This window comes from Quercus lobata, chromosome 2 (assembly GCF_001633185.2).
Source record: "Quercus lobata isolate SW786 chromosome 2, ValleyOak3.0 Primary Assembly, whole genome shotgun sequence".
Taxonomy (NCBI): domain Eukaryota; kingdom Viridiplantae; phylum Streptophyta; class Magnoliopsida; order Fagales; family Fagaceae; genus Quercus; species Quercus lobata.
The window spans coordinates 93512395-93537542 of NC_044905.1; the positions used below are offsets into that span (position 1 = coordinate 93512395).

Sequence of the window (25148 nt, forward strand, 5' to 3'; positions counted from 1 at the left end):
CACATCAGATACATATATCAGTAACAGGCTATCATTCATACCCATTTAACTCTCTCTGCTTTTTTTCAGCCAAGTCCTCAACTTTCTCTCTCTAAAAGACTCTTATCTCTACCTCTCTCTGTCTAACACACAGGCCAACAACACATACAAAGAAAGAAGAAACATGGAAAATCCACGCACCCTCACCTCCCTATCAAAAAACAAAGGAAGAGTCCACACCACCCAACTCTCTCTCTCTTCTCTCTCTCTTCAATGGCCCAGCTGGACCAAAATTTATGTAGAAGAAAAACAAAAAAGAAAGAAAGAAAGAATGGGAAAGAAAAGAAAGAGAAGATAGATTTAGATGTCTTCAAATGTCCTCCAACCAAACCCACCTCACATACTCACTCTCTTTCATTTAAAAAAAAAAAAAAAAAAAACCATGTTGCCAACAATACCCTTCTGCAACCCCCCAAAAAATCCCCATCTTCATCACTGTCTCTCAAAAGAACATTATTTTTCACCGAGTTATGTGGGCTTTTTTGGGTTTCTTTGTCTAGGTCAGAGTTTTCACAGAGAAAACAGGGAAAGCAAGAACCTTCTCACCACTTCCCTTCTATCTATATCTTTCTCTTTCATATTTGTCTTTCTTGCTTCTTTCTCTCTTATCTTTCTTCCTCTCCTTCTCTCTTTCTTTCTCTCTTTCAAAGTTTCATTCTTTATCACCTATCTCTCTCTCTCTCTCTCTCTCTCTCTCTCTCTTCCTCTTTCTTTTTTTTCATTACCCATCATCTCTCTGTGTTTCTCTCTCCCTCTCTGTTTTCTCTCTCTTTAGTTTTTGGTTCTTGGCTTTTCGGTTGATCTGATGAAGAAGATGAAGATGAAGATGAAAGGGGTTGTTGCAAAGGAGTCTTCTCCATATGTTGTGGGTGAGGACCCAAGAACCAGGTTGAGGCATCAGAGTCTCTTACTGGACTTTGAAGAGCTACAGAAGGTAAGTTCTTTTGTGGGTTTCCAGGGATTTGTAATTTCTTTTGTGGTTTCAACAGATCTGATGTTTTGTTTGATATTCTGGAGGTTTAGTGTTTTCTTTTTCTTCTGGTTTTATGGTTCTCTTTGATTTGGCTTTTTTATGGTGTTTGGTTGCTTAGAAAATCGAGTGCATGAAAGAGAAAATTAATATTTTGGATCTTATTTTTGATTTTGTAGTTTTAAACTTTTGATTCCAGGAAGCAAAAGATCTTGACTAAGCAAAGCCAAAAAAATTGATTTCTTTTTTTGTGTGTTAAAACTATTGGTTTCAAAATTTTATTTGCTTGATTTTCTTACCCTATCCTCTGTTTAATTGCTAAGAAAATTTGATAAAGAAGAAGTGGAATTGAAGTTTTATATAACATTTTTCCTGTTGGTATGTCTGGTTTTTTTCAAATATAATGAGCACCCATCAACATTCCTAATACAATTTTCTTTTCTTGGGTGTTCAGATTGCTATCTTCTTTGTATTCCAATTTTTCCCATCATCCTAACTGATCAAAGGGGAGGTTTTTGTTTTTAGTATTTAGTACTCATGTGAGTTCAATCTGTTATTCCCTTGCTTGGCACCTTTGCTGTTGTTGTTGCTGACTTTTTGTTCTTTTTTATTTTTGATGAATGAGTTTTGGCTGAGGGGAGGGAAAGATTCTATCTTCTGGTTATTGTATTTGTTAATTGGCAGTCCTTTTACATTGATTATATGCTTTAGATTCCCGTAAAATTCTTTTATAGTATAGAAGGTTCAACTTTAATTTGTAGGTTTTTCTTTGTAGTTTCTGAGAAAATTGCCTTTGGGTTTTCCTTGGAATTTTTTTTTGCCCCTACATCTGTTTGTGTTTTCCTCTTGCTAACTTGATTAGATATGTCTTGTTGGGTTTATGAGCTCTTGGCTACTGTGAATTATGTATGGCTTTTATCTTGAGATAGCCAGATATGGGGATATTTATAATATTGAAGCATATTTCAGGAAACGGAAGCCATGAAGAATAAACTGCAGATGATGAAACAGAAAAAATTGACTCTCTCAACGGAAGTCCGGTATGAATTGTGCCTTTTTAAATTTGGTAAATTGGGATAATGTACAATCATTTATCCAAGAAGGTAATAACTGGGGCCACATTTTATTATCTCTTTAATTTCAGATTTTTGAGGAAACGATACAAATACTTGATTACAAACCAATCTCCAAAACCACAGCCAAAGCAAGATTTTGTGCAACCACAGAAGTTTGATACACGAAATAATGGTGCTACAAAGGGAAAGAAATACAGTAAAAAAGAAGTGGCATTGCGCCACCCAGTTCTAGTTTCTGATTTAAACCGAAAGGAAAGGATTTACAATGGAGGAGAAGCCACCTTGAGGAAACCTGCTTCAATTTTTGACTTAAACCAGAAGGTTAGGGCTTTCAATGGAAAGGAAGCCGCTTTACCAACTTCTGCACCAAAATTTGACCTGAACCAGAAGGAAAGGATCTATAGTGGAAAAGATGCCGCTAAGCGGAACAGTACTCCAGTTTTCGACTTGAACCAGATTTCGGTAAATATTTAGCAACCATTGTGAATGATGAGCTTTAAGATATAGCATTAGCTATTTCTGTGAGCTAATGGCTTCTGTTGATTTTGTTTTACTGTAGACAGAGGAAGAGGAAATACAGGCTGATTGTGAGCCATTGAGAACAGAGGAGTCAAAGAAAAGTTTACTTAGAGGTGGAAGTGATGAGCAACTCAATGATATGAAGATATCAATTTGTAGGAATGTCGGAAGTGGGTCAAATCGAGCAGGAAAACGGAAGATTTCATGGCAAGATCAGGTGGCTTTAAGAGTTTGAGATGTTTCTTCAATTGCAATTGAAGATCCTATACTTTCTTGGGGGTAAAAAAAAAAATGTTGCCATATCTTGTTGTGTACTTCAAATCTTCATTTTTCTTTTGTAGTTTTGTTGGGGTTCTTCCCTCCAGTGTAAAGTCGAAATAGTTTTATATATATTGAACATATAGATGAAACAATGGAATTGATGATCAGGAATCGAATAGGTGTTTAACTATCTTTGAACATCTCTTTTATGATTCTTTTCCTCCAATTAGTTTATGAATGCATGTGGCTTCTAAAAGGAGCTTGCAACTCTATTCATTCTGAGAGGGTGGGCTCTGTGTATTTGCAGATGGTCTCAAGTCTCAACATCCATGTCACAACAAATAATATGACGTGAAACTTAGACAGTTTCTTTCTTAGGTGTTGTATTGTAGGTTCTTAATTAAATTTACGATGTGACTACATTGGCTAATGTATTAGGAAAGATGTTTTCTTCACCTAACAACAATTAAATTCAAGTCATATGAATGAATTTAATTGTGAAACTTAAGTAGTAACATATTAGAAAAAGTTTTATCCATTTATGTTGAAACAATGTCTACACCCTCTGTTTAACCTCCGTAATCATGATCATGAAACATGAATGTTCTCTCCCTTGCTGTTAAAATAGCACTATAATTTTGTGTTGACTGGGGCATTTCTTTTTTATTCTATCTAAAACATAATACCCCTCTGCCAATTATGGCTGTGACAAAATAATCTCTTACCTCCCCAAGAAACAAAGATGATTAATTTGGGCTTGGGTAGGAACTGCCACATTTTTTTTTTTTTGGGCTGTTACATTTCCAACTATTTCTGGAGGATACTAGTAGCATTGTATAAAGTAATTGTTAATACATATTGTTAGTTGTTGGTTTGAAAGGGAGGAAAGCAATGGCCACTCAGCAGATGAATGTTTGTTTTCTTGGTGGAAACAAAAGGAGTAATAATGTTGCTTCTTCTTATTCTTTGGCTACTCCTAGTAACGTTGTTTTCAGCTTACGTAGGGAACTACCACTTTTATGTTACTTTACTGTTAAGCGATTGGAAATTGTTTTGTGGAAAAAGGATGGGAAAGCAAAGGCCACTACTAACCAGGTCGACGTTAGTAAGTCTTGCGGTGGAAAATGAATCGGAGAATATTAATATTGGTAGTTGTGGTTCAAATGATATATAACTTATCAATAGCAGTTGACGCTGTAGATTGTAATCGATGCATACAGTATACTAAAAGCAGTGTTAATGATGATTTTTATAAGAAAATAAAGTTATATTAATCACAATCTCCTGCTTATAAAATTTGTTATGTTTGTATATTATTATGTGTCTATTTGTTTGGCATCAACTTATAAGCTTAGTTTTTAATTTTTTTAATTTTTTTTTTTTACAGCTTTTTAACACCTCACTTTTTCCAGCATTTTTTTTTTCATTTTTAAAATTTTTTTTTCAAGATACAGGCATACTTTTGTACACTTTCATAGTATCTTGTGATCCTATCTGCAGCATAATGATAATGATATGTCATATGGGGGCAAAGAAATATTTACTTTGTACCATTAAGAAATTGATGCACTTTGACAAGTCATATATTAGTGGCCTTGACTATAGTGGACAGAAGACTTCACATCATCCTCATTGCCGGCAACTAAATTCAGCTCTTTGTTTATTGGGAAATATACTATTAACAAAAAAAATCCAAGTTTACAGCCTCATAACGTTGAGCAGCTAATTGTAAACAAACAAAAAGACTAACCAGAAAACAATTAGGACATTTTCATTACAAAACAACTGTTGGGCTATAATATTTTTCATAACTGTTTTCCATGCAATAATGTGTAAAGAAAGTGGCGTTAATGATAGACTTAAGTGAAAGTAATATTCCAATTGCTATAGGTCATGTCAATAATGGTAAAAAAATGTTATATCCCTAGCATTACTTTTTTCTATTTAATGCATACGAATCCCTGATCCCTTAGGTTGGCTACCAATTGAAGCAAGCTTGTCAGCAAATCAAACTGGCCTAATTTTAGAGTAATATCCTACAATCCCCTCCAGTCAAAGTAATATCCTACCAAGTATTGTAACAAGTAGTCCAGTAATGAGGAATTGATGTGGAGATAGAAGGAATTTATAAACTACAATTGAATTAACTACCAATATGAAGTTGAAGTCTGCAAAACCTAATAACTATGCTAATCTGAGAGCTCCGTGAACCGCCTACAATTCAACTAGGCAATTGGAAGCGAGCGAGCGTTTGGATCACGTTCACGTTTGAATGTTTTGCGTTTCAACACCCCCTTTTTTCTTTTTCTTTTTTGGATTAGCACCTGGTGCACTGTTTATGGGAGGGACATGAACAGTGTATCAAGGCATATGAACAGTATTTTTAAAATGTGAACAGTAACCGAAAATTAATTTTTTTTATTATTTTCAGTTTTCAATTTTCAGCAAAATAAGCAGTATCCAAACGCATCCTAAATGCAACTTTAAATTAAAAACTCACCAGCCAGGTGCAATTGGGATCACATATAATACCTCTTGCTCTAGACAAGCCTGAATTACCTTTAGAGCCATCATATAGACCTGACCAAATTCTGGAGGGGTCCAGAAATCTAAGTAGGAATTTGACTTAATAAGAGAGTAGAGAGAGTCAGAAACAATGTAATCATCATTTAGTCTGTCGGGTTAACAAATGACAGTTGTCCTAAATGGAAACTGACCAAACTTAGGGACTAACAAGTAAAATACAGGGTCTAAATTGAACAGATATATTTCACAAGTTAAACAGAACCATAGTCGCAACCCCAAACCTGAATCTCATACTGGATATGAACCTGATTAATCTGCATCTACAATAACAATTACTGGTGTCTTCTTAATTGCTTCTTTGGCCATAACATCTGCTACACCTTTTGCCTTTTGAGTAGCATTTGACTGACTTGTTTTTTCAGCTACCAAATTTGTATCTTGTGCCTTTTGAGCAGAACCAGATGATGCTGTACTGACAACTCCATCTTTTTGACCACGTTTCTGAAGCCGAGCCCTGTGCTTCTTCCCCTTTATATGAGTCTCCATCACTACTCGAGAGTATGCACCTTTTTGACACATTTCACACCAAAACTTAAACATCTTGTTCCTTTCAAATCCTTCTGTTTTAGCAGATCCCTGCTCTGCTTTTGTACTGTTTGTCTTCTCAGAATCTTCTGCAGTTTGGTTTTCTGGCAGTGTAACTCGCTGATTTTTACTCTTCAAACATCCTGTCATCTCCATTTTCTGGCCTGAATCACCCCCAGTTTCATTCTGCTTAAGTGATTTCCCTTCTACTTTTGCCTCCTGTCCTGAGGTCCCAAAATCAGGGCTCTCTGTAAGCTTTGAATGCATTGTAGCTTTTTTTGTTGATGGTGTAGAGCTGGTACTCCTGCCCGTTCTCTGAGCTCTAAGCCCTGCTTCCTTGGCCTTGTGCTTCCTACCTTGAAGGTGTTCATTCAAAGCTCTCTCACTTAAGGCACTAACCTGACAGATAGCACAACTCCACTCCTCCTTGGGTCTCTTCTTTAAACCAAAAGGTGGGAGCTCACTAGTGTCCCCTGCAGATGCTGTTTCAGCTTTCCGCTTTGCTCCAGAAATATTTGGAGTGGGCTTAGCCTGCAATAGAATACTCAAACACAATACATAAGAGGAAACTCTTGTATATAATCACCTGGTGAATAGTGAAACCTCAAGCATCATTTCTCATGTAAATCCCACCCTCCACATTTAACAGTATAGGATAAATCTAACTTCCAATTACCTTATTTCAAGCAATTTAACAAGAAATATAATGTTTTGGAAATTTGACCAGATCTGAACATTGGAAAGGAGAACTAAGGATTTAGCATGAAGTATTTTTTATTATAGAGTTGGGGAATGTTGCTATATGTCATTTCTCAAGGGGTAAATCCAGTTCCTACCCATAACACTTTCATCAACCACACCCAATTCAACAATAACCAAGCCTTAGTCCCAAAATTTTGGGACCGGCTATGAATTCTCTACAGACTAGTCAAGATCAGCCACATGTATTGTTTTCTGCCATTCTATTCTATTTTGGAGTTATTCTATCTATGACTTCCTTAACTGATATGTCATTTTCACTCACTTTAACAAAACTTTTGGGATTTCAATAACTATTTCGTTCCCTCAACTTAAATTAACTTACTCTTTCTCATTGTCACATTAATCACTCTCCTCTAAACATAACCAAACTATCTTAAGTGTCTCTCCCTTAATTGGGGACTCCCTATCTTTAACATTGTGTTTGAATGAAGAAATTGTTAAATACACAGAATTTTACAAATGACAAGGTTTACGTCTCCATCATTTATAAATTTCATAATTTGGATGTAATGTGAGACTAATACTTCATATACTACAGAGACATCGTTTTGCATAAACCACCATTTAAGGAAAAAAACCAAATTGTCTTTGATCAGATTTAAACCCATCATTTTCACAACAACCCTTCTCTCATGGTTGTGCTCCAATCTGTTCTGCACTAAATCTTCCTTCTCCCCCTTCCTCTTTTTCTAATCTTCTCTCTCACTTGACTTCCATGGCCAAAAACCTCTCTCTCTCTCTCCTTACATTGATGATGGCGGCACAGGGTGGTTTGGCAGTAGCTCTTGGCTATATAGCTGTAAGTAGGTTCGGGCTGGGGAGGGCTTATTCTAGGATTTGGGCTTTCACAACCACATTCAACGGTCATGGGTGATGGTTTTGCAATGGGTTCTGATAATGAAACTTACAATAGTCAGTAATATTCCGGAGGCAGTGGTTTTGATTTGTTCCTTGAACAATCATGGTTTTACTGTTGTGGGTGTTTAGGCTGGATTTGCCTGATTGAGGTGGAATTTGTGGTTGGGATTTTGGCCTTACAAATTTTGGCCAAAAGTTTTTGAGGATATTTTAATTTTCCACCTTTACAGCCAATCTCAGAATTTAAAATGATGGCTTAACCTCAAATTCTAGGCTTCTAGCTACAAATACCTTGCCCAAACACACAGTAAGTGGATTTCCTCATTTTGAATCGTATGTTTACTTTTATTTACTTATCATCTTGAACACTTTCAATTCAGCTACACTTCTCTACTTCATCCACCTTGCTATTATTCTATAATTCACATTTTCTTAAATCCATGTATCTTTATAAATTATTTATCTAAGATATCAAAATCTTTCGCTCTTAGGTATCTCTTGGCCATCAAGTCTTACAGCCTCCTCATCTTTTTTCTATTTTGCTAAATTTTTTTTTTTTTTTTGATAGATAATGGAATTGTATTAATCAAAAGTCCAAGTACACCGGGGGTGTACATGGATAACAGTGCATCAAACACATAAATTACAAAGATCAAGCATTTCTAAAAAATTAGAACAAGGAAAGAGGTTAAAGGAAGAACTCCACTCCAGCAAGGTGTGAAGAAGAAGAGATTTAAATTCTGAAATCGACCGTTCCTTCCCTTCGAAACATCTTGAGTTCCGTTCTCACCAAATACACCATAGGACAAAATGTGGGACAGCCCTCCATAAATCAATGCTCCGAAATTCTAAAGTGTCTCACCAAAATTCTAACTTGACATTAATTCCACATCTAGTTCCATGCACAACCTATATCATCTACAAAGGGCATATACACCAAGCAACTTCCTCTTGAATTGATTCAGTGAGCTTATCCATCACTAAAGCAAAGAAATATTGACTTAATGATGATTCTTGGTGCAAACCTAAAGTCATAGGAAACTCATTTGTGATGCCTCCTTTTCTTATCACATAAGTTACAACTCTGTCATTCATATTCTTAATCAACTTAATATATAAAGATCTTTACTTTTTATATTTTTCCATTAGGAGTCTAAATACGAAAATTGCTTCCGTGGTAGATACCCTAGTATTAAACCAAATTATTTCTCTGTTGTTCAGTGTCTTAACCTATATTCAATCACTATCCCAAATTTTTATAACGTAACTCATTAGTTTAATTCCTCAGTAATTTGCAAGTTTTGAATATCTTCCTTGCTCTCGTAAATAGGTATTAGACTACTTTGCCTCCACTCACAAGGCATTTTTGTTAACACTTAAGATCTCATTGAAATTGTTTGTCAATTAGTGTACATCCAAGCATTTCCAATCTTTAATAAAATTTCATAAAGTCCCATGACCTTTCATATTTCCATTCTCCTCAATGCGTCCTTTACCTGCTCATCAAAATTCTTTGAACAAAACTATGATTTATATTATCAATTGGGTTACTCAATTCGCGCTAATCTTTTGTATTGCTTCCATTAAAAAGTTTGTTACAATAATTTTTCATCTCTTTTTAAAAAGCTCTTTAATGCAATTGAAACCGTTCAAGTCTCTTCTTTTCATTTCCCTTGTTTTGGCATGGTTATAAATGTTCTTTTCTTCATCATTCATCCCCAACTTGCTATACAATTTACTAATAATTTGCTTAGCCTCTTGGACAACTTTTTTTACTTTACTCTTCACCACTATATTATTTTCACAACCCAAATTTTCTCTACATCTAGGTAGGCTTCTATAGCTCCTTTTTAATCTAATTGATGCTTGAACCTCCTTACTCCACCCCAAAGTCTCCTTAGTTGATCGCCCAAATCCTTTAGATTCTCCAAAAATTTCTTTAGCCACTCCTTTAATACAATTAGAAATGTCATTCCACCTTATCATCATCTTTGTCTAAATTTCACTTTCCTTCTTTGATCATTTTATCTTTAAACACATTTTGTTTCTTCCCCTTCAAACCCCACCATCTCATCCTTGGGTTTCTTTGTCTTTTCCTTCTTCTAATGCAAATATTACCACCAACCTATGGTAAGTAATTATCTATTCTGGTATACCTTACAATCGTTACAACATCTACTACAACATCAATCCTTAGTTCCAAATTTTTGGAGTTGGCTATGGGACTAAGCCTTAGACCTAAATCATTACAACATCTCATGATGAAATTTATTTGACTAATGATTTAGGTCAAATATTAACTAACATCTCAAGTGTTAGTTAATATCCAATTATACACTGTTGCAAAAAAATTTAGGTCTCCTCCAATAAAAATCTTTTCCACATTTGGTAACCCTTAAATCAATTCATCCATATCCTTCCCAAATTTTTGCTTTATGTATTCTTCCAATCTTATTTGAGGAGCATAAGCACTAATTACGTTAATGGCCTCTTCTCCTAGGATAAGTTTTATTGACATAATTCTATCTCTTATCTCCTAACCTCAACAAGTTCTTTTTTAAGACTTTTACCTATGATTATATATACCCCATTTTCATTCTTATCTTGTATGTTCAAAATTTGTAGATTTCTCACCAACCCATTCAATCCCCAAAAGACATTATATTTATTCTCCACCTAGTCATTGTATATACTATTTCCATTAGTTTCCCTTATAAAAGACCCTATATTCTAAGGCTCTGGTTGGTTGGGAGAATGGAAAATGTTAGGAGGATAAGTGGAAGAATAAAAAATATTTGTGTTTGGTAGAGAGGATGGAAAAGTTGAAGGATTGAGAGTAAATTACTATTATGCCCTCATTATAAAAAGTAGAAGGATGGAAAGTAGGGATAATTTTCCATTTTTCTTCTCAACAACATTTTCCTTGCTCTTTTTTACCCAATTTGGAAGGAAAAAAACTGATGAGCCTAGGTGGAAAAATCCATCCACCCCATTTTCTTTCCTCTCCTTTTTTCACTCCAACCAAACAATAGAAAATCACATTTTTCTCTCCTTTTTCTTTCCCCCTTTATCCATCCTCCCCCTTTTCACCCCAACCAAAGACAGCATAAGTGCATACATCCTATTTTCTTGGACTAAATTATTTACCCGCATCTGTTCATCAAAGTGCGGTCACTTACCCATCTTTTACTAACCCTTCCCCCTTTTTCACTACATCCGGGGTTCAGTAAAGGACACCCTAACATGTATCTGTAATGCATTCATATTAGAGTGACTATATTTAATGATGAACATCAAACCTAAGGCAACCTATATCCATTTTAAAGCTTTAGACCAGTTGTGAACCAAATATATGAAACAAAACACAAACACAGACAGAGTTATCACCTACAAAAAATAACAGGTGAAAGTGAATTTCACAGGTTTTATTCCAGAAAATATGCTCATTGACTGCCTGCATTTAAAACTAAGGAGTGCATTTGAGGGATTGCTTGGAAAAAGAATACGGAAAATGTCAATGACTCTGACAGTGGGTTCCTCTAACATCTAGCACAATAACTGTGTCAGGCCTAAAATGACAACAGATAATTTTCATTAATCACTTCCATGTACTACGAAGCAAATAAGGTAACAGTTCCATCAAAATCAACTTGTAATGTCATAAAGTGAATTCAAATCAAATTGTGATTCAAGTTGTATTTAGAAGGATACTTTAAAATGTTCAATCTATTAAAATAGGACATTAGATTCACATAAAAATAGACTGTTGATTGTTTAAATTCATACAATTACCCTAAATTTTAAAATACGCCTTAAGATTTATTAGGTTATACCATATCTTGTTCATTTCATAATCTATAGAGCCTAAAACTGTCACTCACATGTGGAATTTGACACATGACACGCATAAGCAAATTAATTTTTTTGAAAAGTCTTTTTTTTTTAAGAAGCAGGCACACACATATATATGTATGTACATATGTATTTTTATAAGTAGACACTCATATATGAATTGATAAGATACGGGATTAATTACACAACAATGAATACGTTACACTTCCTCAAATTAACTTCTTAGGAAAAATTTGTAAAATAATACTTTTTTTAATATTAATTACTTAAATTGCCATTGTTTTGAAGTTGTTTGGGGATTTAGCCTTTTTCCTAAAATCATGTTTGAAAACACAACTTCACAGAAGCTTATCCAATTGAGGACAATTTTAAGTGAAAATGTGTTTTGAAAACATGATTTTATAAATTAAAAAAAAAAAAAAAACTACGTCACCAAATAACTTCAAAGCAGTGTTAATTTAGATAATTATTATTAAAACAATATTATTTTACAAATTTCTTCTAACTTATTACATATACAAAACAAAACAAAAAGGAACAAAAAAAAATAAAAATAAAAGAAGCAAGTACTTTTATCCATACTTCTTGTTAACATAGGATTTGAGGATGCCAGTTTTTTTGACAGCATTAAGGATTTCAAATCATAAACCTTAAGATCTTTGAGACAACCATAGACTTCTATTAGAAAGGATTCATGACTAAGATTCTTTAAGTCCGACTTGCATGTGTTAAGCATGCCACCAGCGTTCATCCTGAGCCAAAGGATTCATGACTAAGATTCTAATAATTGTGGTTAAGTTATTTGATTCAATTTGTAAATCATTGGATTTTGACAACTATAATTTATAATCATATTTGACAAAATCTTATGATTTGCAAAAAGAATTCTTTCAACTTTAGCCAAAATAATTTGAACTACAGATTTGAGAAAGTTTAACTTAACGTAATTTGAACAACAGTTATAAATCCGTTGTAGGAGAATCCTTCAGTTTTCTCTTTGAACTTAAGATAACTTGAATTTTGAATACCATTAATGGCTTTTATATATATATATATATATATATATATAATTTTTAAAAAGACAAAATTGCAGTTTCTACCTTTGTGTTTAGTAAGGAGGATGAAAAGGTGAAATGATGGAAAAGACAGAAAGGATAGAAAGAAGGAAGGGTGGAGTAGATACTAATTTTTCATTTTATGTGTTTGGTTGGTAGGATAGAATGTTTTTTTTTTTAATTAGCTAAGAAAGTGTAATGACAGGAACATTATAAGAGTGTGGGATTTAAGGTTTTACAGAGCTTTCGAAGATTGGGAGCTTGCTGCATCTTTTTCCCTACTTCAGTTTATCCAACCTCGTATTCCACGGGGTGATAGGAGGGATTCTCTTTGTTGGCGGCTCAAAGGTAATGGTAGGTTTGACACCCGATCGTATTACCATGCAATCCAGGGTAATCCGAATTCTCAGTTTCCTTGGAAGGATGTTTGGAAACCTAAGATTCCTAAGCGAGTAGCCTTCTTGTGGACAGCTGCTCATGATCGGATTCTCACGTTGGATAATCTCATGCTTAGGGGTTGCATTTTGACAAATTGGTGTTGTATGTGTTGTTGTGATGGGGAGTCGGTTGACCATCTCCTTCTTCACTGTCCTATTACACATACCTTATGGGCCTTCATGCTTCAGGCTTATGGTATTCATTGGGTTATGCCAAGATCGGTGGTGGGATTGTTGTCTTGTTGGCATCAGTGGCTCAGGAAGCACAATTCGAATATTTTGAATTTGATTCCAGGGTGCATAATGTGGATTGTTTGGTTGGAACGGAATCGTCGTTCCTTTGAGAACAAGGAGAAGACGTTGGATGAGTTGAAGGTTTTAAGCCAACGTAGTCTTTTTGAGTGGTCTCGTTGTTGGGATTTTACTGAGTCTTCGTCTCTTCCAGAGTTTTTGTTTTCCCTTAGATTATCTATTTGATTTCCCTCTTCTTCGTCTGGCTGTTTGTTTCTTCTGTTTCTTTTTGTTCATCATCATGAACAGCTTGTATTATTCATCTTTTATTTATTAATAATAGTTCTCATGTTACCTATAAAAAAAAAAAGAACATACAATTGAAAGGCTAAATTTAAACTCAGTTAATTATGTACAAAGGAGACTTGTTTGAAGTACACCTTTACATGGTATGATGCAGTCAAATTTTGCCGAGGTTTTTTCACCACAATGGCCTCATTGGTTTCCCAAAATTGGGAAATGAGCTGCACGACTCAGGTCTACAGTTCTACTGATTTTGTCAGTTGACTCAGTTACAAAACAGAAGTCCAGAATTTTTTTTTTTTTTGGATAAGTAATAAGGATTCATTGATATCAAAACAGAGAGACACCCAAGTACACAGGAAGTATACAGGGGTGAACAAATTAAAAACGAATATTACAAAAGTCAAGTAAATCCAAGATAGTAGAAAAAGGTTGGTTTCTCCACACAGAGAACCAGTCAAATAAGGTTCGGAGAAAAAGAAGCTTGAGATCAGGCATGGAACACTCAATGTCTTCAAAACACCTACTATTTCTCTCCTTCCAAATACACCATATCAAACAAAGAGGAACGACCTTCCAAATATCTCCATTACGATGGCGACCAAAACGACCTTGCCAACAAGCAAAGAGCCCAACAACAGACAATGGCATGACCCAACTAACTCCAAATAAACCAAAAACCATATCCCATAGCTCCGAAGCAACCGGGCAATGAAGGAAAAGATGGTCAATACTTTCACTATTACACTTGCACATATAACACCAATCCAAAATACAAACCTTTCTTTTCCTTAAATTGTCAATTGTCAGACATTTCCCCAAGGCTGCGGTCCAGACAAAAAAAGCCACTCTAGAGGGGATCTTCTGCTTCCAAATGCTTTTCCAAGGGAAAAACTGCTCACTATGGCCAACAAGAAGATGGTAGTATGCACTAACTGTGAACCCCTTACTCTTACAAGGCAGCCAACATCTCTTATCCTCCTCGATTCCCCTTACAGGAGTGCTATAAATGGAATTGATGAAGCTCCTGAAAGCTTCCAATTCACGATTATGCACCTCCCTACAAAACTGAATCTCCTAATGGAGGACTCCATTGGAGTACCTCATTAGATCTGCCACACTTGCCTCTTTACTACAGCTAATCCTATTTAATTCAGGATAGCGGACTGCGAGCGAAGAAGTCCCACACCAACAATCTAGCCAAAACTGCACTTTTGATCCATCTCCAATTTCATACATAATAAACCGAGATAAAGAGTGCCACCCCCTTCTAATATTTTTCCACAAACTGACTCCATAAGGACCAGAGAAAAAGCTAGAACACCAACCACCCCAATCATAACCATACTTCACATTTATCACTTGACACCAAAGAGCATCCCTTTCTTGCCCAAATCTCCAAAGCCATTTCCCTAAAAGAGCTACATTGAAAGTTCTCAAATTCCTAATCCCTAATCCACCTAAAGAAAGCGGTGTACACACCGTAGACCAATCAACCAGATGAAATTTGGGCTCATCTCCTATGCCACCCCACAGAAAATCCCGCTAAAGTCTAGCAATACAGTTGGCCACAGAAGAAGGAATAGGGAATAAAGAGAGAAAATAAGTAGGAAGATTAGAGAGTGTGCTTTTAATTAATGTGACTCTACCCCCCTTGGATAAATATAATTTTTTCCAACCTGCTAATTTTCTTTACATCTTCTCAAGAATTCCAAATAGACTTGTCCTTAAATTTTGCCCCCAAAGGAAGACCCAAATATTTCATTGGGAGGGACCCTTGCTTGCAGCCTAAGACAGCCACCAAAAGATCCATGTTATGAACAGCCCCCACAGCCACCAGCTCAGACTTACCCCAATTAACCTTCAGACCAGACACAGCCTCAAACCAAATGAGCACCATACGGAGAATCAGCATTTGATCAATATTAGCATCACAAAAAATTAGAGTATCATTAGCGAAAAGGAGATAAGAAACCATCAAAGATCTACCAGCAGAAGCACCTACATTAAAACCTGACAAATGACCTTCATGTATAGCCTTATCCAACATTCTACCAACGGCTTCCATAACCAATACAAATAACAAGGGGGACAAAGGATCACCTTGCCGCAACCCCCTTGAACTTCCAAAGAACCCATGGGGAGTACCATTAATAAGGATAGAAAAACGAACCGTGGATAAACAAAAAGAGATCCATTGCCTCCACTTATCAGAAAAACCACAACGCTCAAGCAAGAGAGTAAGAAATCCCCAGTTCACATGATCAAAGGCTTTCTCAATGTCCAATTTGCATAACAACCCTGGCTGACCAGACTTCAATCTACTATCAAGACATTGATTAGCAATGAGAACAGAATCAAGAATCTGCCTATTAAGAACAAAGGCATTCTGAGGAGCAGAGATGATCTCTCCTAAAACCATGCAAAGACGAGAAGCCAAAACTTTAGCAAGAATTTTATAAACCACCCCCCCCCCCCCAAACAAGGCAAATGGGCCGAAAGTCCTTTATGTCCACTGCTACAGCTTTTTTAGGAATGAGAGCAATGAAGGTTGCATTCAAGCTTTTTTCAAACTGACCAGTGACATGGAAGTGGTGGAACACAGCCATGATGTCTGATTTGAGAATCCCCCAGCAAGCTTGAAAGAAAGCCATTGAAAAACCGTCAGGCCCAAGAGATTTATCCCTGTTAAACTCCTTGATGACTTCTAAAACCTCAGATTCCTCAAAAGGTTTCTCTAACTAATCCACATTATCCCCAGAAATCCTTGGAAAATCCAATACATTCGAGAAAGGATGCTGCACATGCTGCTCAGAGAATAGGTTCATAAAGAATTGTTCAACATGGTCAATGATCCTATCTTGGTTGGTAGTCACAGCCCCATCAATCATAAGGTTTTCAATACAGTTATTTCTTCTATTAGAATTAGCCATCCTGTGAAAAAACCTCGTATTGGAATCGCCCTCCTTTAAAAACAACACTTTGTGGACTTTTGTCTCCAACTAATCTCCTCAAGCAAGGCAACCTTCTCAAGATCGGCGCGAAAGGTAGCTTGATCCAATTTTTCCTCTTCAGATAAAGGTTGATTGTCCTCTTTTACATCTAAAGCATTCAACTTACTCCATAGTTGCTGCTTCTTGACTGTGATATTGCCAAAATCTGTTTCGTTCCACTTCTTTAGGTCCGTTTTTAGAGCAATCAACTTCTTGGCAAGAATGTAACTAGGAGTCCCTTGAAAATGGTAATTCTCCCACCAGGACTTCACCTTATCTAAGAACCCCTCCGCCTTCAACCACATATTCTCAAAACGAAAAGGAATTTGCCCTCTTCGATGACTCTCACTCTCCAAAATAATTGGGAAGTGATCGGATAACACTCTAGGAAGCCTTTTTTGGGAGAAATGAGAGAAGTATTCTACTAGAGCCGGAGAGAAGAGAAACCAATCAATTCTAGAGGCTGAGGTGGAGTTAGACCAAGTGAAAAGGCCTCCCTCTAAAGGATTATCCATAAGCCCATGAAGAGAAATAAAATCCAAGAAATCATACATGCAGCGAGTAAATCTACCCGCCCCTAACCTCTCCGATGGAAAGCGAATGATATTAAAATCACCTCCAAACACCATGGCAAATTCCACCAACTGATCAAGCCTGCCAATTCCTCCCGCATAAGTTGACGCTTCCTATTCCAATTTGGACCATAGATACCTATGAAGGCCCACTCAAATTGGTCACTGACATTTTTGAACCTACACGAAATCGAAAAATGCCCCACTGCATCCTCTATCTTTTCAACCACCCTTCTATCCCACATGAGAAGGATTCTACCGAAAGCACCCTCAGAGCCCAAATATAACCAATCAATGTAAGGACAACTCCATATGCTTCTAACTAGACCTCTAGTAACCCATTCCAATTTTGTCTCTTGCAAACAAACGATATCAGCCTTCCAAGAGCATAAAAAATTACGAACCTTGAGCCGTTTTTCCTTCTCATTCAAACCTCTAACATTCCAAGATAAAATCTTCAAATTCATTGGGAAACAATAAGAGCTCTGTCCTTACCATAACTAGTGCGCCTTGAAGAAGCTAAACCATAATTGACAGAGCTAAATAAGCCCCTCAATTCCCTTATTCCTTTCCTCCCTGAGCTCTTCTCGGCTTTGTCAGTTTTTTCCTTAATAACCCTCTGTTGTATCTCAGCCTCAACAGCCATCAGGAATTTGGTTGCTGGCTCTTCCAAACCTTTAAGGGAAGTCCCAAGAAAGTCATCAAAGCCACTGAATTTATCCTGAAACCATTCCGAGTAAATGTCCTTACCCAGCAAAGTCTCGACATCCAGAGTAGCTGGCTGATCAGAAATATCCATGGCACCCAAAGGCAAAGAGAAAGCCAGAGGATCGACATTGAGGGGTGGCGAAGAATCAGCAAACTGAGAGGCATCCTCAGAGCAAATATCTGAAACCCAAACCTCCACAATAACATCAATCCCTTTTTCCAGTTCTAAATTAAGCTCCTTAGATTCTAAAGCCACCCCCGCAACCATCGCTAACTGGTTTGAGTCATCCACTCCGACATCGACTGCTCCCGATGGCAAAGAAATTTGAATTGGGACTACCACCCTCTTCCCATCTTGTAATTCAAGAACCCACTGCTCGGAATTCCCCCATTTCTTGATGACATTGTCTGTGTGCTGATGAATGATCTGTTGGATGTTACGTTGCAAAGCCACATCACCATCGGAGCACAAGGACTCATCCACGGAAGCATCAGAGCACAAGGACTCATCCACGGAAGCATCGGAGGACATAGACTCAGTGTCGAAGGCATCGGAGTTGTCGGGCACTGAGAGAAGCTTCTCGGTGCACGTCGGTTCCATGTGGGTCAAAGTAGGCTCAGCGTCGATCATATCGCTACCCGTAATTGAAGATGCCGAAGAGAAAAGGTGAGAGGGAGGGGCTTGCGAAGGAGTGTGGGTGGGTCTGATATTGAGTCAAAGAGGGCCGGTGGGGTTTGGGCTTCCATTTATAAACAGGTTTATGATTGGGCTTTGGGTTAGAGGCTGGAAGGGCTTTGGGTTTGGTATTAGGCCACCCGAAGGCATTGGTTTGAGATGGGCTTTGGGTTTGAGGCTTGAAAGGGCTTTGGGTTTGAATATTGGCAAACTGGAGGGGTGGGTGTGTGTTTGGGCTTAAAGGAATCAATGGGCTTTGGGTTAGAGGATTGGCTAAATGAAGGGTCCACCTCAATGACTTTGGACCAACTGATCTCCCATGTACCAAGAGGCCCACAAACCAATCTAATACAAAGGTCTAAGTGCACCTTACCTTCAGTCCCATCTGAGAAAACAGGAGAGTGCAGCGCCCCGATCAGACATTCTCCTTCCCAAGGCAGCTCTCGCGAGAATCCTGGGTCTGAGAACCCGGATTTGCTATGTTAGGAATTCGAGAATCCAACATTAAATGTTTAGGATTTACTTTGTCGTGAGAATCCTGGGTCTGAGCAAGCTCCTCCGCTGCCAGCCTGTGAACTTTGGGTTCACTCTAACGGCCTTGCACCACCGCTGCCGCAAAGGATTTGGAGGCTTGAAATTCAGACCCAGGTAAAAGTTTTGGGGGCAGATTAATGGCAAGGTTCCCCAGAGCTAAAGCCTTCTTCAAGTGACAAACAAAACCTCTCCAACCACTACCCAATTTTCCTTTCGGAACTACTATGAAGCCTTTCCAACGACCATGTGAAAGTTCAGAAATCATAAGAAAAGAGCCATGTGCATTGGAACCTGATTGTAGAATAAACACCATCTCGCCATCTCTAACAGTACGCGCAAAGTGTCCAAGGGACTCAGAGTAAATAAAATTCTCCATCATAGAAAACAGTCTCTTTGCACTCTCTTTGCCCAAGAACACTGATCGAAGTGAATCTCTGCCTCTCTCAAAGATACGTAATGAGAAAAAAGAACCCCCTTCTTCAACAGAAAATTCAAAAGATTTTGACTCAACGAAGAAAAAGAGAGAGCCACCCATGACTCTGATAAATTCTTGCACTTATTAGAACTACCTTTCCAACTAACCAACAAACTAGAAGTCCAGAAAATTACAAACTCACAAACATCACCAGATATATAGTGGTGTGAAAAACTAAGGAAACAAAAACGGAGGACTCACTGCCAAAAATGGCTTTTATGGGTGGCAATGTTGAAAAAAATCAATGATGACTATGCACAGCATCACCACAACCACAAGGCCAGATTGGCAGATCACATTTACATCTCTCTATCCTAGTTGAGAATTGAGATCGGGTGCAAGATTTGACAGAAGAGAAGGGGGACTTGGGAAAAATTATATATGAGAAGGCCAGTCAGCGAAATTTTAAGCAGTTTTCTTGATCTCTTGCCAACCACTGCATCGACCTAGTCGATTTTGGCATATTTGGGACTGATCACCACCACCGACTTGTCGGAAACTGTTGTTTGCCGATCAGTTTGGTTCTGCAAGAAGGTCAATGCCGGTTGGTGTATTTGGTGACCTGAAGGTCCTGAACAGCTCTAGTAAAGTACTTAAAAATGTATGGATGAAGGTAGGACAGCAACCAGTAGAGCCTACTGCATATGCACATGGTAGCTTTCTCCAAGTGAACCCACACATGAAAAATCAATAACCAAGGATCATCAGAGGCATCAATCTAGATTATTTTGTGTCTAGATCACAATAACATCTCTATAAAAAATGTTATAGCAAACATTTGTAGCTGCAGTGATCTAGCAATATAATCTACCTAATCAATGACTATGATGCCCCTTTAGGACTGACTTTTAAAGTGATGTTCCAAAGTAGAAGGGCTACCAGATGCATATTAAGCAAGCCTAAATACATGTGATGCAATTCTAAATATGAACTCTTAAGCTCATTCTTTTTATCTCTCATTCATATTCAGTTTCACATCACATGTATTTAGGCTTGCTACATATGTTGCTGCTCTAGCTATCAAACTAGTTAGTTCAAACAAGAAAAGGAAAATCATATAGCTAGTTCAAGCTATCAAATTAGCAAGAACACATAAACTCAATCCCTAATTGAAAGGGAGCGAAAAACCACAAAAGTTCGTTAACAATTCTTTCATTTCTCAAGAACAAGTTGCCATTACAACTACAGAAAACTCTTAAATAAGACAATAGGATGCTGCTCTAGCTAAAACGAGATCATAACCACTAATTCAAATCTAATCTAACGATTCTACATCTGTGCAACTATCTGTCCTGCAGTTGCACGCTCAAACACATACATATAGCATGCATTAAAACATGGATACATTATGGAAATGTGCACACAAACATGCATGCAAACACACATGTTTATGCGATGCTAGTATAATTTTATATATATTTAGATACATCTATGTACAAATTAACCAAGGCAAAAAGTAAAGAAAAAAATTATAACAAACTTCCAATGAATATATCCCCTAGGAACGCATTTGTTTGCGTTTATTGGCCTCAAATTTTTTTTGAAGTGGAGGCCTTTTACAATTAAGTGTGAAAAGAGCGTTTGTCAACCTAGAGCAAAAGGTAACTTTGGATCCATTCATTTGACAAGAACCTCATTATGTATAAGTGAAAATTTGACACCTTTCTCTTTATACGACCTAAATCTAGCAATATTTTCCTAATATTAGGAAAAGCTGTACGTCACAGCTACATTGACAAACTTTATAACTTCAAGAGGTGAATATAGCAATTTCAAATTGGACAACAGTTTTCTCCATACCAATTTGGAGGAATTTCCTCTAATCCATTACATGGTGATTCATAAAATCACACACATTATTTAAGTAAGTCACACAACTCATTTAAGAAGTCATGTGACTAAAAGTATATATGGATGGTTTTATCAATTGCCACATGGTGGATTAGAGGAAAACTTTTTCCTTCCAATTTAAGATCCCCAAGAGTTCTTAGAGTAACTACACCATAAAGTTTATAAAATCATATCCATTCACTTTGAAAGAAAGGATTGAATTTTGATACATTATCAATAATTTAAATAGATACCAAAATGGAATAGTCAAAGTTTATTTAAACTTTTGATGATGTGTAAAAATCCAATCTTTCAAAAATGAATGGATAAGATTTTAGTAACTCCAAGGTGGAGTCACAAAGGAACTCTGGAGGATCTCAACCCTAGTAGTTTCACCAAAACTAGTTGAAAACACATTGAGACAGCATATAACATAACATCAACAATTAGGCGAGATGTAAGATTGGTAACTAACCAGTACAATCAACTTATCCTTGTTGGTCTCTGATGGGGCCCTGACATCGACTGGCATAGCTTCCGGTAACCTCGGCGGTGGCAGCATTGGAAACATATCGAATGTGTTGATACAACTGGGAAATGCAAAGCCACCATCAAATGCGTGCATTGACAGTCCATACTCGAACGAAATCCTGCCCTCAGCTGAGAGCCTCCGCAATGCCATCTCTCGCTCTATCATCAGCTCCCTCCTCACCTCCGCTTCGAGCAGTCTACGCCGAGTTATCTCCGCTGCAATTATTTCCTCTCTAATCCGCGCCTTCTCCAGCTCACGCTGTAATATTGCTTCCCGGGTGTCATTAGGGTTTTGAATTTGCTCCAAGTTTGGTCTCGGACTGGTGGTTGAAAATCCAGCTGATACTGATATAGGATTTGCTAAAAAATTCAGTCAATTGCATTAAGGAGAAAGTTGTGCTCTGTTTGCTAAGAAAGTTATGCTTTCAGTAATTGGGCCTAATCAAAATTTCATAAATTTCCTTTCCTTTCTTTTTCCTTGGTTTTCTTAGCAAACAAACAGAAGAGACAAGCATTATATATACATATATAAAATAAAACAAAACAGATCATTTTATAGTAAAAAGGTTCTCTGAAAGCTTTATAAAATTAGCTAAAAATAAAATCATTCAATCACATGAAAGAGAAAGTTATGCTCTGTCAGCTAAAAAGTTAAGCTTTTTCAGTAATTGAACCTCATCTAAATTTCAGGTATTTAAGTTCCTAGGTTTTCTTAGCAACCAAACGGAAAGAGAGAAGCACTTGATAAATCTTTCATAATAAACAAAAAAAAAAAAAAAAAAGCAGTTCCATTCACAGGGAAAAGCAATTCGGAAGCTTAAACTTGGAAAAACATTCTTTTTATTATTATTTGTTTTGGGATATTGAAATATAAAAAAAAAAAAAAAAAAAAAAAAAAAAAAAAAAGGTATAGAGGAATAGATAGAGAAAAGAGGAGACCTCTCAAAGCTTGTTTGGAGACGTAGTTGAAGGTGGAAGGAGCGGTGGGATGCGGTGGTGGTGGTGGTGGTCGGTCATCAACAGCTCTAAACTTGAACTCCATCACAGACACAGATCTATACACAGAGAGAGTGAGAGAGAATTTGAATATAAATTTTGAGAGTGTGGGTAGTAGTGGAATCAATGAAGGATGTGTGACTGTGAGTACTGGAGTGGGGAAGATAAAGTAGGCGCGTGACTGGAGATGCCAAGGATGTCCATGGTGGGAAGGTCAAAAGGTTAGGGCAGAGAGAGAGAGAGTGGCGTATCGGTATCTCCGTGCATATGTATGAAATTTGTGAAAATAAGGTGTCGTGTCGGAAGTCAAAATTGTACTCTTGTATGTGTGAGTGTCCCAAGTCCCAACCCGGGAACCAGTTTGAGTTCTTGTGGTTGCGTCCACACTGCGGAGAAGTGTGATAACAAATTCCGCAACTCTTTTTTTTTTTTTTTTTTGAGAAACAATTCCGCAACTTTATTCACAAGTCTCACGTGTGTCCCTCTGGCCTCCACCTCATCTTACTTGTATTTTTTTTTATTTTATTGATAGTCCCTCGTCTTACTTGTATAGTTCATACTAGTAAATTCACTTGAATTTGAATTTGAATTTGAAAATAATATTAAAAAAAAAAAAACCTCATCTGTACATCTCATAATCATGATTAGGATTGCACAGAAGTTATTTCACAATCGACATTCCAATCGGGTTTCACACAGCTCAAATTGTTAAAGGAGGTGGTTGATAGAGGCGAAGTTGGTGATTGATATACTCCTTTTCAATGTCGGTCAACTAGTATGTCAATCATATGTTTTGGATCTCAACAATCATCAAACCGATTGTCAACCTTATATATATACCTATATATTTTACAAAATACTTTAAAAAATACCCAAAAACCAAAGTTCAAATTTATGTTACGAGATTTCCACACCAACCCAAGTCAAATTTGAGACTTCCTCCCTCACACCCACAACAAAACCAACTACCATTTCATATGTTGTCTTTGATCTTCAAGCAAAAGTTGGAGTTGTCATATCTTCCACTGTTTCTTCCTTTGCCTACCATTTTTCTTAGATTCAATTACTTGGACTGAGCCCAAAAAACTCATTCAACCAAGACCAACAAATCAACACCTAATGGGGTTGATCAGTACGGTTCGGACCTAGCCAACTAGAATGATTCAACTACATAAACCCAAAAAAATCCAACCATTTTAACCAATGAACAATGCTAATTATGACCTTATCAAGCAAAGTAAAAGATATTTGAATTATACAAAAAGAGGGGGGGGGGGGGGGGGGGGGGGAGAAAAGAAAGAAAAAGTAGAGATTGAGTGCAATGCCTCAAGTGCATTGGACCAGTCGCAATAATACACATGGTAAAAAATGAACACGTATCATCATCAAAATGAATCTAGTATATTAGAGTGCACTAGACTCAAGGCAAGTCCTTAAATCAAAATCCAAGAGGTTTCAACCCCTCACAAGATTTTATCTTACACATACACACCATTGCTCTTTATTATCAACCTTGAAAGTAAAAACGGATTGGCACCAATATACGATGTTGTAGTGGATGGCTTCCCATGAGCTCATGAATAACAAGATTAAAAGAAGACAAGGAGGGAGAGTCGATGAGGTTGCCCAGGCCTACTCGCATAGCCCTTTCACTTCCAATTTGATCCAGTAATCGAGATCGCAATGGCAAGATATAAGGATTGACTAATTTGTAAGATCGTGGGTTCTATTATGGTAACTATTGTACCAAGAATATCTTAAAAGGAAACACATTGAATTCAAAAGGAATGCATATTTCATTGTTCATTAATCCATAAAAATATAATTTTACAACAACCTTCTCCAATAAAATGTAATTTGGGATGGGGCAGAGGAGGTCAAGCCCCCGATACTAGACAAAATTGTCACATCAATGTACTTATGCTAATAAGTATTACATTATGGACAAAATTTAGTTACAAAATTAGTTATAACATAAGGCTACAACCTTACTTAATATTTTTTTATTAGATATGAATTTTGATAAATCTACCGTTGGATTATTTCTTCTTTATATGTCTCCCATGCTTGTTAAATTTATTAAAAAATTAAAGATCAATAGTTATGTCATCAATAAATTGTTTAAATTGTATGTTTTTGTAATTTAAAATTATGCATAAAATATAAGATTATAGATCATATAGTAAATAACATCCAATTAATACAAAAGTTGACATATGTATTAAGAGAGTAAAGAAAATGCAACTCACCAGTTAAATTTTCAAAATATGCAATAATATTTATTTTATTGAGTAAGATTATAATTTTATACTACAATCAATTTTGTAACTAAGTTTTATCCTTACATTAGGGCTACTTA

At 36.7% G+C, this 25148-nt stretch overlaps 3 protein-coding genes across 4 annotated transcripts; 1 reads left to right on the top strand and 2 right to left on the bottom strand.

Moving 5' to 3' along the window:
• Positions 1–737: 737 nt before the first annotated feature.
• On the top strand, positions 738–3077 carry LOC115977270. The gene is made up of 4 exons (XM_031099034.1): positions 738–973; positions 1979–2049; positions 2154–2547; positions 2645–3077. Exons 1-4 carry the CDS (start codon positions 845–847, stop codon positions 2837–2839), a joined length of 789 nt encoding a protein of 262 aa, XP_030954894.1. The 5' UTR covers positions 738–844; the 3' UTR covers positions 2840–3077.
• A 2385-nt stretch (positions 3078–5462) lies between these two features.
• On the bottom strand, positions 5463–23192 carry LOC115977273 (zinc finger RNA-binding protein 2-like). Of its 2 annotated transcripts, none has more exons than XM_031099039.1 (3): positions 22733–23192; positions 21738–22153; positions 5463–6507 (listed from the first exon to the last, which is right to left on the bottom strand). In XM_031099039.1, exons 1-3 carry the CDS (start codon positions 22833–22835, stop codon positions 5701–5703), a joined length of 1326 nt encoding a protein of 441 aa, XP_030954899.1. In that variant the 5' UTR covers positions 22836–23192; the 3' UTR covers positions 5463–5700. The 2 variants fall into 2 exon arrangements, with proteins under 2 accessions (XP_030954899.1, XP_030954900.1); XM_031099040.1 differs by having other exon boundaries at positions 21738–22138; positions 22733–23190.
• LOC115977274 lies at positions 12511–21728 on the bottom strand. The gene has a single exon (XM_031099041.1). It carries the CDS (start codon positions 18376–18378, stop codon positions 17503–17505), a length of 876 nt encoding a protein of 291 aa, XP_030954901.1. The 5' UTR covers positions 18379–21728; the 3' UTR covers positions 12511–17502.
• Positions 23193–25148: the final 1956 nt, after the last annotated feature.